At 37.7% G+C, this 15,153-nt stretch overlaps 1 protein-coding gene across 2 annotated transcripts in view; it reads left to right on the top strand.

The window, feature by feature from the left end:
• LOC144376345 (uncharacterized) overlaps positions 1-11,311 on the top strand; it is a 28,326-nt gene extending 17,015 nt beyond the window's left edge. Inside the window, exons 3-4 of one of the 2 annotated variants that reach the window (XR_013436696.1) lie at positions 7,130-7,227; positions 9,531-11,311. Coding sequence is in view for 1 of the 2 variants with exons in the window: in XM_078043813.1 (XP_077899939.1) it covers positions 7,162-7,227; positions 9,531-9,691 (227 nt within the window). In the remaining variant the exon portion in view is untranslated. The remainder of the gene's footprint in view (positions 1-7,129; positions 7,228-9,530) is intronic. The other variant, XM_078043813.1, reaches the window with a different exon arrangement.
• Positions 11,312-15,153: the final 3,842 nt, after the last annotated feature.

Raw genomic sequence — 15,153 nt, 5'->3', positions numbered from 1 at the left:
TTTCCCCTGCCTATGAAGAAATAGTGATTTTACTGCATCCCAACTTTCATCTAGCGTAACACGTTCTTCAAGTTTTTCTTCTTTATACTTTTTTTTTCCTTTCCTTCCTTTTCCCCTTTCTATTTTTAATTTTATTTGGGAAGTCATCTCATATTAGCTGGCTGAGAGATTCATATTGGAATGAATGGCTTTTATCCAAATACATTAACTCTTTCAATGCTACTTTAGTCAGTCTTGTTTCCTTCTATTCAGATCAATGTCAAGTCTATTTATAGGAGTAGGGCATGGCTGGGTACTCTGCCTGTCTTCAGAACAATGGCTCTCATGCTTTTATGAAAAATGGTAAGAAACATCATTTTTACGTAATAAAAATGCATAAACAAAAGAAAGTTTTGTTCAACCAGACCTGTCCTTGCATCTAACATATTCTGGCATGTAAACAAACAAGAAGCCTCTATAAAGGCTGATGGTTAAAACCAGCAACGATAAGCCAGAAACCATATGGAATACTGGAGACACCTGCCCTTTTGTACAATAATTACCTTTCTCCTAGTTACTTTTCACCTCCTAACCTTGACAATTAAACAAAACCTCTTGCTTTCCATTCGTTATTTAGACACCAAATCTGGTCATGAAAACAGATTCTGAACCATTACGTAATACTGAGATCAAGTCCAACAGGCATGCATCTCCTCAGGGTACAAAATGAGCAAAGTTATAGTACAATCAAGGCCACTGAGGAGAGAAGAGGAGCTTTTCCCATTTCAACCATTTTGTCTTCTATTTCTTTGTTCACAAACCACAATTTGATGACCTTTGGTTTAGAGATAAATAAATAAATAAAAGTTGTCCAAGGGAAATGTCTGCTGTCGTCAAAGAAGCTATAAGTGGTTCAGAAAGAAGAAGGAAAAAAGTTTAAAAAAGCACATGGAGTCAGAGAAGGACAAAAATGGTGTTGGTTTGGTCTGTGACTGAGCCCTCCTTCAGTTTTTCAAAATTAAGTGGAATGTAAGTAAAACAGGCGGGGTTTGTCACATGATCTTCAAGTTTCTCTAATTTTATATTGATTCTCTTTGTAAGCACTTATAGTATACTCACATGCTATACTAATTAATGAATTAGCAGAATGACTATAAATCTCACAATATTTTATAAAAATAGGGTTGAGGTTGTGGCTCAGCAGTGGAGAACTTGCCTAGTACATGTGAGGCCCTCAGCAACACATAAAAATAAATAAAATAAAGGTATTATGTCCAACTACAACTAAAAAAGTAAATAAATAAATAAAATAGCCATCATAAAATACAGGTAGAACATAATTATAATGTGTCCAGTTTTTTAATATTCATTTTTTAATTGTAGTTGAACACAATATCTTTATTTTATTTATTTTTATGTGGTGCTGAGGATCCAACCTGGGGCCTCACATGTGCTAGTCAAGCACTCTACCACTGAGCCATAATCCCAGCCCAATAAAGCATCCAGTTTTTAAAAAAAGATTACACGCAACTACTTAACAAAATTAAGAGAGGAACAAAAACTTATCAACAATTTGCCAGGGAAAAGGGTAAGTATAATAAAAATATAAATTGATAAATATATAATAAAGTGAAATTATTTAAATACATGCTAACAATATTAATGCCTATTTAATCTACTTACTGTCTAATTAATAAGGCAATCTTAGACTTACTTTTTCCCAAACTATTTATATTAAAACAACAAAAATAATAACATGCTTGTTCATATCATTGTGAGTTAAGAGTAAGTTGTAAAACAGTAAGTTCTATGACATCCAGAAAATAAAGTCTTCTACGTTAGAGTAGAGCAAAGTGTAGACAGGACTTTTGTTATGATTATACATGGGTTCAATCTCCAGGACACAATAAGTAAATAAACAAAAATATTGAAGGAAATTAGTTTCTCAATATAAAAAGCTATGAAATAAAAAGAGCATTTTAATAACAGTTTGAGTCGGTATCATTCACATACCTCAAAATTCATCCTTTAAAAAAATACAATTCAGTGGGTTTTAGTATATTCACAAAGTTCCACAAATAACACTACTATCTTATTCCAGAACATTTTTACTGCTCCCAAGAGAATTCCCATATTGAATCTCAGTCCCTCTGTATTCTTCCATCCCCCAGCCACAGCAATCATTAACCTCCTCTACCTGAATGGATTTGCCTATTACGAGCATTTCATGTAAATGGAATGATACAATATGTAGGGGTTTGTGCCTGGCTTCCTTCACTGAATGTGTTTTCAAGGTTTTAGTATGTACTCCTGGCCATTAATTTTTATTGTGAAATAGTAATCTGTGTGTACACATAAATACATGTGAATGTGAACAGATACATATATACAAACACATATGTATACCTACATATATACACATACATATCACATATCATAGACCTATTCATCAATTGATAGACATTCAGGGTGTTGCCACTTCTTTGCTCTACTCAATAATGCTGCTATGAATATATGTGCACGTTTTTATGTAGACATATTTCATTTCTGTTGGGTTATCTAGGAATAGAATTGCTCAATAATTTAAGTAACTGCCAAAGTTTTCCAAGTGGTTCTACCATTTTAGATTAGCTACCAACAATGTTTGATAGCTCCAATTTCTTCACCTTCTCACTAACATTTGTTTTTATCTGTATTTTTGATTATTTCCATCCTAGCAGGTGTAAACTCATATCTCATTGTTACTTGAAAAAGTTATCCTACCACTGGGCATATTGCTCAATGGTAGAGTACTTACCCAGCATGCATATGGCCCTGGGTTCCTCCCTAGCATCTCCTACCCAACCCACTCCCAAACCCCACCAAAGTAATTCCAAAATGGTTTGACAGTATAAAAAGGTAAACTAATGACTATCTACGTTAGCCAAATCAAAATAACTTTACAGAAGTTGCAATTTACCTGAAGTTAACCATAACAAGCCTCTGTTTACGTGATAATTTCCTCAGTGTCCCCAGTGGCGGTGCTTACCACTCAACAAAAAAGTAGACACGTGATAACATCTGGTTCACCAGAGCATTCATATACTCACTTTCTCTTATTATGCTGAATTCCTAAGTACATATATCTATATTCCATGTTGTTCAAAAAAGTTCTCATGCAACCTAGTAAAAGACACAATATAGTAGGAACTTTAAAAAAAAATATTTATTTTTCAGTTTTTACGTGGACACAATATCTTTATTTTACATTTATGTGGTGCTGAGGTTTGAACCCAGGGCTTCATGCATGCTAGGCAAGCACTCTACCACTGAGCCACAAACCCAGCCCGGAACTTTTTTAATAGACTTATTTTTGAACATGAAATATAGTAGGCAACCTGACTAACCTGCTGAAAATAACTGAGAAATGCTGGAAAAGATTCTGACATTTCTCAATATATCAATGAACTGAGGAAATGGTAATGCATAAGGAAAAAGTTATCCTATCACTTCAATAGGTTTCAACCAAACTTTGTATTTCCTTGGTAATACAAATATGTTGAACTGTTTGTTCGGTTGAAAGCAATACTGCTTCAATAATGCCTTCAGGCATCTTGCTAAAAAAAAAAGCAAATCCCATCTGCAGAAAATCCCAAAGGATAATGTTCCAAGAAACGGGAGCTCACAGTAAAAAAAATCACAAAACATGCAAACGAGCAAAGCTCATAATAGAATACAGTAGAATTAAATCTGCAAAACTTAAAATACTGGGACTCTCAGTATCCATCACTGTGACAAAATACTTGAGACAAAGGAGAAAAGAGTTATTGAGTTCATGGTTTCAGAGGCTCCAATCCGTGGTTACATGACCACATGACCCTGTGGCTTTGAGCCCACCAAGAGGCAGCCCATCATGGCAGAAATACGTGGAGGAGGAGAGCTATTCATGTCATGGCAGCCAGGAAGCAAAGAGAAGAAAGGGCCTGGGACAAAGGGCACCCTTCAAAGGTGCGCCCCCAGTGACCTTCTTCTCCATCCAGGTCCTACCTCCTGAAGTTTTCACCACCCCCAGGAAAGCCTGTGTCTAGGAACCAAGCCCTCAACACAGGAGCCTTTAAGGGGTGACACTCAAGATCCAAACCAGAACACACAATATAAAATGAGCATGTCTACCCTGTTGGAAGAAATAAAAGGACTTGAAAACAGGGGTATAAAGAAAGAACGATTAGCAGGCATGGTGGCACATGCCTGTAATCCCAGTGACTTTGGAGACTGAAACAGGAAGATCTCAATTTTGAGGCCAGCCTCAGCAACCTAGTAAGACCCTCTCTCAAAATAAAAAATAAAAAGGGGTGGTGATGTAACTCAGGGGTAAAGCATCCTGAATTAGATCCCAACTGGAAGCCATATCTAAAGAAACTTCCCAGAATGCAATAGTAGTGACATAGGAATTCACACTATCAAACAGTGGTTAAAAGCAATGTATATGTGATGACATGAAAAAATAGGATGCATGTCTAATCACAGATCCAGAAGAAAATAATGTGGATATGGAAAGCACAATATTTGAAGAATGAGTGGTCAAGAGCTTACTCAAATTGCTGAAAGACGTCAATTCACAAACTGAAGAATCTAATTTCTATTCTAATTTCAAACATTTTGAATTTAATTTCAAACATTTTATCTTCTGATTCTTTGTTCATAAGCCACAACATATTTGATGACCTTTGGTTGGGAGAAAAAAAAAAAGGACCATGACTGGGCCCTTTTTGAGTTGTTAAAAATTAACTAAAATAAACTAGAACCTAAGTCAAACAGGAAGGGTTGGTTGGAGTGGGAAAAGCCACTGTCCTCTCCTCAATGGCCCTGATTGTGCTAACTTGGCTCATTTTGTCTCCTCCTTTACCCGGAGGAAATGCGTGCGTGGTGGACATCTCAGTTCAGAATCTGTTTTCAGGATCAGATTTGGTGTCTAAATAGCTAATGGAAAACAAGAGGTTTTTGTTTGATTGTCTAGGTTAGAAGGTGAAAAGTAACTAGGAGAAAGGTAATTATCATGCAAGGGCAGGTGTGTCCTCTGTTCCATGTAGCTTCTGACTCATTGGTGTTCTTAACCACATAGCCTGTGTGGAGGTCTCTTATTGTTTAACATTTGTTTTTACAGACCCCCATTTTTTTCTTTCTTTCCTTCCTTTTTTGTTCCCTATTTCTAATTTTATGTAGGAAGCTCTTCCTGGCTCACTGAGAGATTCTTACTGTTTTGTTTTGTTTTTTTTTTAATTTGCTTGCTTAACCCCCTAAAGTGCTAGGAATTGAACCCAGGGCCTCACGAATGCTGGGCAAATGCTACATCCCCTGCCTGAATGTCAGTTCTCTTTACAAGTGTAGGATGTGACTGATGACTAGGCCTTTTCCAGAACAATGACTTTCATGACTTTCTTTTTTTTAAAACTATAATCCACATAGTAAGAATCCTAATGCTTTTCAAAGACAAATACATAAATGCAAAACTGGTATGAAATTTTCCTAAAACCAAACCTATCCTTACTTGTTATGCAGTTTGGCCGATTCTATTTTCTTTTTTTATTTCTTCATTTGAAAAATGACCATCACAAGCCAAAACCTTCATTTGACAAACTTTCATTAACAAAACCATAATGCCAAGGCATCCGTCCCAAAGCAAAGGACTGTGTCCCAGAATGGGAAGCCTTGTGGTTAGCCCTCGTGAATGTCATCTTCCTCCACACTCCATTCTCCACATCTGGCAGTGTTAAGGGGGAAAATATTTCCTTGGATGTTTTACTCTGCTGGGAGGCTGTGGTCCCTGTCACCTGAATCTGGTAAAGCTTTATCTGATACAAAGGTTTTCCTTTTCTTTTTTTCTGCTTTTGAATTTTTCAAAATTAATAAGTACAGGGGCTGGAGTGGTAGAGCACTTGCCTACCATGTGTGAGGCACCGGATTCATTTCTCCGCACCATATATAAATAAATAAAATGAAGGTCCATCGACAACTAAAAAAAATTAATTAAAAAATCAAAAAAATTAATAAGAACCTAAATAAAACAGGTGAGGTTGGTCAAAATGGGAAATGTTAGCCTCTTGTCAGTGGCACTAATTGGCCTAATTTGGGCTCATTTTGTGGCCATCCTCTATGCAGAAGGAAATGCAGCTGGTCCTCTATGTCACTAGGTTATATATCCACCATTCAACCAGTTATGGACAGAAAATGTAGTTGGGTCCATGATGTTTGGATCTCTAATAAGCATGTAGAATCTTTTTTTTCCTTATCATTTTTCCTGCACAATGCAGTCTAACAAATATTTACATAACATGTATCTTTCATTGTGTATTATAAATTGTTGATAAATAGAATTATACTGGAGCTGGGGTTGTGGCTTAGAGTGCTCGCCTAGCATGTGTGAGGCACTGGGTTCAATTCTCAGCACCATATAAAAATAAAAAAAGGTATTAAATATAGTATTATACTATTGTAGCATTATATTACTGTTATGCTATTATTATACCATTATACTAGTATTATACTGTTATGATGAATGTAATATTATATTATTATAGTACAGTATTATACAAGTTATATATAGTATAGTATTATAGTGTTATAATATTAAATTTCTTATAATATTATGAACACCATTTTTACTATTTCTCCTTTACTTTCCCTCTATTTCTGTCAATATGGCAAATTGTAAGTAATTTCGTTCCCCTCTGAATTTCTGCATCACTTTCTTTGTACCTTTAGTAGAGCATTCATCTTATTGCACCTTATATAATAGTTATATACATTTATCGGGTAATTCATTGTACTTTGCTATCTTAACATTTTTAATATCATCCTTAACTTAACAAAATATTAAGAATAATATTTTTGAAATAGTTACTGCTGAATCTAAGTGGTCAAATTAAAACACAGTACAAGAAAATAATAATGCTTTAAAAGTAGATTCATTAAATCACCTCACTGCTTAATTCACAATAGAAATGTACATTGTTTATTAAACCAATGAGTGAAAGTTTTAGGGAGGACTATCTATGGTTTTTATCCATTATTCATGAGCTTTGTTTTTCACTATTAGGGAAAGGCAAAATCTCTGAGATGGTAGAAATTTAATTCTAACTCATTTGCTTCATATAATTTTTTTTTCTTTTAGTCTGGCTGCATTCCCATGGAATAAAACTTCAGAGAGCTGTGTAGACAATATGATCAAAGCCATTGTGATTTCCAGAGCAGATGGAATGTTCTGTGCAGGTAACGCTTGTCTGACCCTCTCTCTTTATCTCTAGTATCCAGCCACAGACTGAGATCAATACTGCATTAGCTGTCCCTCTTAGTCATAACTTAGTGTGGTTAACAGATAGAGGGGACTAGAGAGGGACTGAGAAACATTTTAGAGAAAGGGATGGGTCTCTTCCAAGTGTCCCCCAGATGAGAACTTGGCCTTCATCTCTTGTGTACTAGGTTGGGCCTTTGGAAGACACTTAGGTCCAGGCGGGGGTAGCTGCTGATATGAATCTTTCTGCTCAGATCTCCATCCTGTCTGAGCCAGGGCAAATCTCCTTGATCTCCTAAATCTCAGTTTCTGTGTCTGTCGTGTAAGGACAGCTGTGTGTATCTTACAGTGGTTTTGGGAAGAGATTCCATAAGCATCACCCTTCAGTTCACACTGAGTCTTGAGGAGAAGTTCTTTTTCCTTCTGATGGGTACCCTCCTCAGTGCCCTTGGCACTGCTTTCTTGGGTCCTTTTGTGAAAATGCACAAGTATGGCAAAAGCGTCTGAAGTGGTGATTTATTCAGTGCTATCTTAAGCACCTCTTCTTTTTTTCCCCTGAATGAATGTATTAAACCTTCTCACAGAAATCCTGTGGATTTAATAAGTACTTCCCTCCCGTTCACAGTTGAGAAGTCTGAGCCTGAGAGAAATTAATGTGCTAATCATTAATCAGCTATGATATGCCTTCCTGGCTGTTTGGACACTGAAACTCGGGTGTTCAACACAATGACTTTAACATGTGGAATGAGGGACCAGAATTATGGAACACTTGACTTTTTTTTTTTTTTTGCAAGAATGTGTAATTAGAGTTCATAGCAAAAAATATATATATATATATATATATATATATATATATATATATATTGTTCTTCCAGATAAATATTAGCCCAAACAAAAAAGCTTGGGCTACAGAGAAAGTAAATTACTTTCTCCATGTTATACCTGTGTCATGAGTTAGCTAGGCCATTAACATAGACCCAACACATTTGTGTCTTTCCACAATGTCATAATTTATTGACTAACTTTTGTCAGTGGCAGTTCACTGGATACTTGTGAGTCGTCTCATAGTCATAAGCCAGGCAAATGGAAGTTCTTTTATTCCAATCATAACTCTGATATCTATAACACTCAAATCACACATCACACTTCACACAGTGACATATATGTTACAGAAAGGCTAAGGAAAGGTTAAGATAACCACAAGGGTTCAGGAGGCTGAACTGAGAGCAAAAGCAGAGAGTAGATAGAATGCAAGGAGTCACTATAGGGTCCAGACAGATGGCAATTTCACAGTGTCAGCTTGGAGTGGTTTGTGAATAGTTGGCAAGGGCAGGAGAAACTGTGCTCTGCTGAAGTCTCAGAATAGAGATTTTGAAGTTCCTCCCTGTGGCGATTTTCCTGGGCAAGGTTCATGATGAGGACTCAGGTGATAGGGTCAGGATATCGCAGTGTCCAGTTTTGGGATACATCTCCTTTTATGGGCCTTAAGTGAGGGGACTGCTTTATTCAGTGGTCTGATATGTTCTATAAGCTCAGTGGACCTGGTTTTTCAGATCAGAATTTGATAAGCCCATGCATCCATGTGCTTCTAATTAATTTGATAAGTCCACAGGTGGACATTTGATTAACACAGTGAATTTATTTATCAGTTTGTACATTATGGCTGTGCCAGGCAGATGGTGGTTGTTTACTTGTACAACAAGATTTAATCATTCCACCTCAGTCTCAATCTCAAAATGGAATATCTTATGGCAAACTACTGCTTTACAGAATGAAGTACTCAGATTTAGGCATAGCCTGAAAACTGATGTTCAATATGTCATGGAATAACTCTGAGCAGGGTACAGCCTGCTCTCCACAGCTGAACTAGAACTATATTTGTTTATTCTTTTCTCTTATTCTCACCCTGGTATAACAACTCTTTGTATTTGCTGACTAAGGATGAATGAAAAGTAACAATTGCTCTTCAGAATGTTGGATTTGCAATCATCAGCTTATTTATAGGAGGGACAGAGGTCCAGCACTAAGGGGTATTTGGACAAATGAAACAGAAGTAATTCAGAATTTACCTGCTGAGCTAATGCCACTTGCCTAAACTCAACATTTAAAGCTAACTTCCCACTCATCCTTTACACCTTTGGACCTGACCTGATTAATATAGTTGGATACAATTTTAGTTATTTTAGAGATGCCAAATTTTAGAGTTGTGTTCTTGGTTCCAATGTTCACATCTTCAAAAGAAAAAATTTTGTTGTTTGTTGGTTTGCTTTTTTCCCTACAGCTGGGGTAACAACTCTAATTGAATGGCTCATTGGACTTGGAGGAAACATAACCTACAGTGCACTGACTGCCAATAACATTTTAGCAACCATGGTGGGGCAGGCGTTGCCACCAAAACTGGACAAGACTTTAAATTGTCAGCACTATCTTTGGATTCATTAACCCAGATAGATAATAAATTAGCTCTAGATTATTTGTTAGCTCAGAAGGATGGAGTCGGCGCTTTGGCCAACACCTCCTGCTGTTTTCTGGGCACAAAGAAACTAGTGCTGAAGAGATTTTGCAAGAGGCTGCTTGGCTTAAAACTATTTACCAAGGTAATGCCAATGACATATGGAAAATTATTAGAGATCCCTTGCCTAAACTTCCTGGTTCTTGACACCATTAAGACCTTTGTTTCCTGTGCTTCTATTCCCATTGCTGTCTTTTAACCTCCTTGTTAAATTTGTCTCTTCTGGATTGCAACCATTTTGAATTACAATATTAGTCATTCAGGACTTCCAACTGCTTCCTGCAGAAGATGACCTGCCTTTGACAGTCACCAGTCATTTAGAGCTTAGGGCCAGAGAGTTTTACTCCTCCAGGAGAAAGTCCTAACCCGGAAGAAGCTACAGAAGATGGACCTTCGTTCCTCTATTCCCCTTAAAAATAAGGAGGATTAAGTCTTTTGGGGAGAGGGTTGAGACAAGAGTATGGGATTAAAGTTTAATTTGGTAACTGTTGAAAGAAAAGAACTATACACTCTATACTTGAGGTACGTGGTAGGAGAACCTTCCCAAACACATCCATTGCTTAACACAAACAACAAGAATTACTGCAAGCAGATCTGACCACACTGCTTGCCTGAAAGTAACCTGACCCTCATTTAGATGCATTCCCATGCTAAAAGATACACACAGGGTAGAAGAAAACACAATACTATTTCCATGGAAGGTTCTATCTTAAATAGGGCAAGGGGTTATATTACAAAGGAACAGGTGAGCATAGCTTCACCCATGGGGCTGTAGCAAGACACACCCATGAAGGAGACACCATCCCTAGTTGATATGCACACAGGAATGCAAAATGGTGAGGGCACAGTAATAACATAAGCATAGCTTATGAATATGCTAATTTTAACCCACAAACATATATATGCCATTCACCCTTTGATTTCCTGGCTACTCTGCCTATGGAGTAGCAACCTTGTGGGAGACCAACCTCACACATGACTGAGTCACACTCCCCGGCTGGGTGCTGAGGCACTCAGTCATAGAAATGTGGCAGAGTTTTCCCCACCCTTCTTGGGTTCCAGGGATGGTGCATGGGTGTGTCTTGCTACAGCCCCATGGGTGGAGCTATGCTCACCTGTTCCTTTGTAATATAACCCCTTGCCCTGTTTAGGATAGAATCTTCCATGGAAGTGCCTTGTGTGTGTCCCCTTCTCTTACTGTGCCCTTGGGTGTGGCCTACCCAGGTGTCAGTCAACCTGCTGACAGTGGACATCATGAAGATAGACTCAGCCCCCTGAAACCTGACCCCTTGCCTCATTTGAATGGCTTCTCCTCAATAAAAGGGGTCAGCACATGCTCTCGCTCTCTCTTCCTGCAGACCCTTAAGGTCAGAGGAGCCATCACAGCGACCCCAAAGAAAAAGGTATTTATGTCACTTGTGTGGTTATCTTGCGCAATCCAGTTAGCCCAGTTCAACTGGAGTGACCCCTGAGCCTTTTAGTCACAAGAACAGAAAGCTGGCATACCCTGCTGTGTGAATCAATAAAATAAATAATTCTTACTTACCCTCTCTTTGTTTTGTTGGATTTTTATCCCATATAAGCTAAAGGACTCACATGGCCAGTGACACTAGAAATATCAGAAAGGGGCTGGGGATGTGGCTCAGTGGGAGAGCACTTGCCTCACATGTGTGAGGCATTAAATTCAATCCTCAGCATCACATAAAAATGAATAAACAAAATAGAGGATTTTGTCCATTTACAACCCCAAAAAAATTAAATAAAAAGAAATATCAGATGGGTTGAACACTGGATCAATGGTATTCATTCTATTAAGTGATTCAAATGAACAATTGGTATTATTTAAAGAGATGTAATCAATAACATTTGGCATGCATTTAAGGTCAAAATTCTAGGTAAATTAGGTATAGAAAGCAATGACAATCAGGTTAAAGATACTAGTTTTTAAAAAAACATACAGCAAATCCTAATTAGAATACGATATAGTCCATGTTTTTATAAATGTATCAAAATATATTGTACTGTCATGTATAACCAAAAAGAACAGATTTTAAAAAACCTACAGCAAAGGCCAATCAAATGGTAAATTGAAAGAGAAGGCTGACTGCTCTCGCCATTTCTATTTGACATTATATTTGAGGTTGTAGGCATCCCAGTGAGCTAGAAAAACAAGTCAAAGGTATAAGATTGGAAAGGAACAGAAAATTTTATTATTCAGAAGATTATTATAATCTTGGTTAAAAAAAACCCAAAGTAACAGAAATTTGTTAGAATTAATAAGAGAATCTAGCAGTTTTGCTGGATATAAAATGAATGTCCCCAAATTAATTGAATTATTAATGCTGAAAAATAATTAAAAAGTAAAATCACCATACCTTTGTCTATGCCCTGGTTTCTGTCAAATTGAGATAATAATGTAAGAAACATGCTCACCTGTCCAAACCCAAAGAATGGATTAAGAGACACAAGGTATAGCAAAAGCAAGGATTTTTGCTGATGGTCTTGCAACAGTGGGTGCCTAGGGGGAAGCAAGCACCCTCAGAGCAGTTATAACCAGCATTTTAAAATTATAATTAGTTATACATAACAGTAGAATGCTTTTTCAACACATCATACATAAACGGAGTATAACTTCTCATTCTTTTAGTTGTACATGATGTCGAATTACACAAATTGTATAGTTATATATGCATATAGTATAATAATGTCTGATTCATTCTACTATCCTCCCTACCCTCATATGTTCTCCCTCCATTCACTCCCCTCTTTCTAATCCAAACTACCTGTATTCTACCCTAGCCCCTGCCCCCTTATTGTGAATTAGCATCCACATATCAGAGAAAACATTCTACCTTCCGTTCTTTGGGATTTGTCTTATTTCACTTAGTGTGGTATTCTCCAGCTCTATCCATTTACCTGCAAATGCCATCATTTCATTCTTCTTTAAGGCTAATATTCCATTGTGTATACAGACCACAGTTTCTTTGTCTATCCATCTGTTGAAGGCATCTAGGTTGGTTCCATAGTTTAGCTATTATGAGTTGAGCTGCTATAAACATCAATGTGGCTGCCCCACTGTAGGATGCTGATTTTAAGTCCTCTGACTTAAAAACCAAGGAGTGGGATAACTGGGTCAAATGGTGGTTCCATTCTAAGCTTTCTGAGGGATCTCCATACTGCTTTCCATAGTAACAACCAGCATTTTATCCCCTAGAGTGCAAGCCCCCCTCCCCGCCCAGTTCCTCATTGGCTGAGTAGTAATGTCTCCTAGATTTTACAGTCTCCTATTGGGTTCTTTAAAGAAATATGTCTTTGGTTGTCTCCACCTCCCTTTGTTCTCTTGTGGTAGAGAAAGTCCCCTTGGATTGAGTGCCTTTTGGCATTCTGCTGGTCAGGTCAGGACCCCTCCTTCTTACCTCCTCTTTTTCAAGAGGCTGTTAACTGCTTGTAACTTTTCATCCTGAAGGATCTGGAAAATAGGAGCTTCCCTTATCTAACTTTTAACTGTTTCCCCGCCTGCCCTCCTGCCCCACCCTAAATGAGCCCACCACCCCAATTCCTCAGTGACCTGGCCCTGCTAAACCCCATAAAACCCAGACCATTTTCCCTCCCTCCATTGTTTAATAAAGCACCATTGAGGTCTGCCTCCATTTCTTTTTCTTTTTGTATTCTCTTCCATTTGCTTTCACATCCTCCTCTCCCTTCCAGCTGCCTTTTTTTTACATCCCAAATAATTTTACATTTAAAAAATGTAATTTGGGGGCTGGGGTTGTGGCTCAGTGGTAGAGCGCTTGCCTCACACGTGTGAGTCCCTGGGTTCGATCCTCAGCACCACATACAAAAATAAACAAGTGAAATAAGGTTTTGTGTCCAACTACAACTAAAAAAATTTTTTTGAAATGGAAAATTAATAATGTATTTTGAAAATGGACTACCAGACTTTCTTGCAATAACAACATTACCCTTATGTGATAAATGGAAGACTATAGTTGAGCATTTAAGAATCCGGGTTTGTAATGTAAATCCTGCATTAATTTAAATCCTTATTCCATATGTTACTTGCCCTGTGCCTTAACTAATCAGTTAACATCTCAAAATCTTTACTTCCTTACCTGCAAAATAAGAATTGTTAAACTATTTAACCTAGATGTTATGACAATTAAATGAGAGGCTATATGAAACTACTTAGCACAGTTCCTGATGTATTTGTTCAACAAATGTTAATTTCTATTATTCATGAAAACCCATCTGAATCTAAAGTTATAGGAATGATGGGCCTGAGATTCCAGATGAAAATTATATAATTTCTACAGAAAGAAAAAGAATCTTAAAAACAGCACAAAACAAAATACTGGACTGGAGAGTCACATTTGATGAATTGGTGTACAAAAAGCATAAGCCCTGGGCTGGGGCTGTAGCTCAGTGGTAGAGAGCTTGCCTAGCATGCGTGAGGCACTGGGTTCGATCCTCAGCACCACATAAAAATAAACAAATAAAATAAAGGCATGCTGTCCATCTAAAACTAAAATAATAATAATAATAATAACAATAATAATAAAATAAGCATAAGCTCTGGGTTGATGCTGCTTGAGAAGCAGATAGCAAAAAGAAATAAGTGAAAAGTCTGCCCAAGGAAATAATCTTTACAAGATAATGCTGTAGTAAAAATCAGGGGAAAGTGAGGGATGAGAGACGGGTAAGCAAGAAATGAAAGACGGAGACCAGACCAGAGTTTCACACAAGAGTCCCTTTGTCAGAGCTGACAAATAAAGCCCATCTCTCTCTATAAGAGAGAGAGGCAAAACAGGCTTGGGTTCTGGGACTTTTTCGGGGGGGGGGGGGCTCAGGAATCAGAGCCAGCTGGGTCCTAATGTGGGAGGTTAAGGGGTGGGTTGGTAGGAGGGAGTGGGGAATCTTTCTCAGAAAGGCCTTTGGGTGGGAAAGTGAAACTTTTTCCTTAAAATGGTGACTGTCATTTAAGATGGCTGTCCAGATGCTAAGCAAGGACCTTATATTCCCCCGTTTTGGTTTTTATTGGGCTCCTTACAGAACAGGGATGTAGGTCAATCTTCTATAACTGCTTTCTGCTGGGAAGGGGTGGCATTTGAATCCCTCATTAGAGGTATAAGATGTCATTGGAACGATGACGATGACGAAGGTTGAGTGGTGGTGGAATGATGTCGCTGGCAGCCCAACTTTGGTAAAAATAGCATTCCTCCTGTAGGTACAAAGTTGCCTTTTTCAGCAATAAGAAGATCAATGCCCCTTCGACTCTGCAGAACCACAGCAGCTAAAGAATCAAGCTGGGATTGTATGGTTAATATGGTCTGAGCAAGTTGCTGTAAGTCTTCTAGAGATTGGAATGCTAATTTCTGATAATGGTACCCCTGGG

Source organism: Ictidomys tridecemlineatus, chromosome 3 (assembly GCF_052094955.1).
Source record: "Ictidomys tridecemlineatus isolate mIctTri1 chromosome 3, mIctTri1.hap1, whole genome shotgun sequence".
Lineage (NCBI taxonomy): Eukaryota > Metazoa > Chordata > Mammalia > Rodentia > Sciuridae > Ictidomys > Ictidomys tridecemlineatus.
This window is presented reverse-complemented; position numbering and strand designations above follow the sequence as displayed.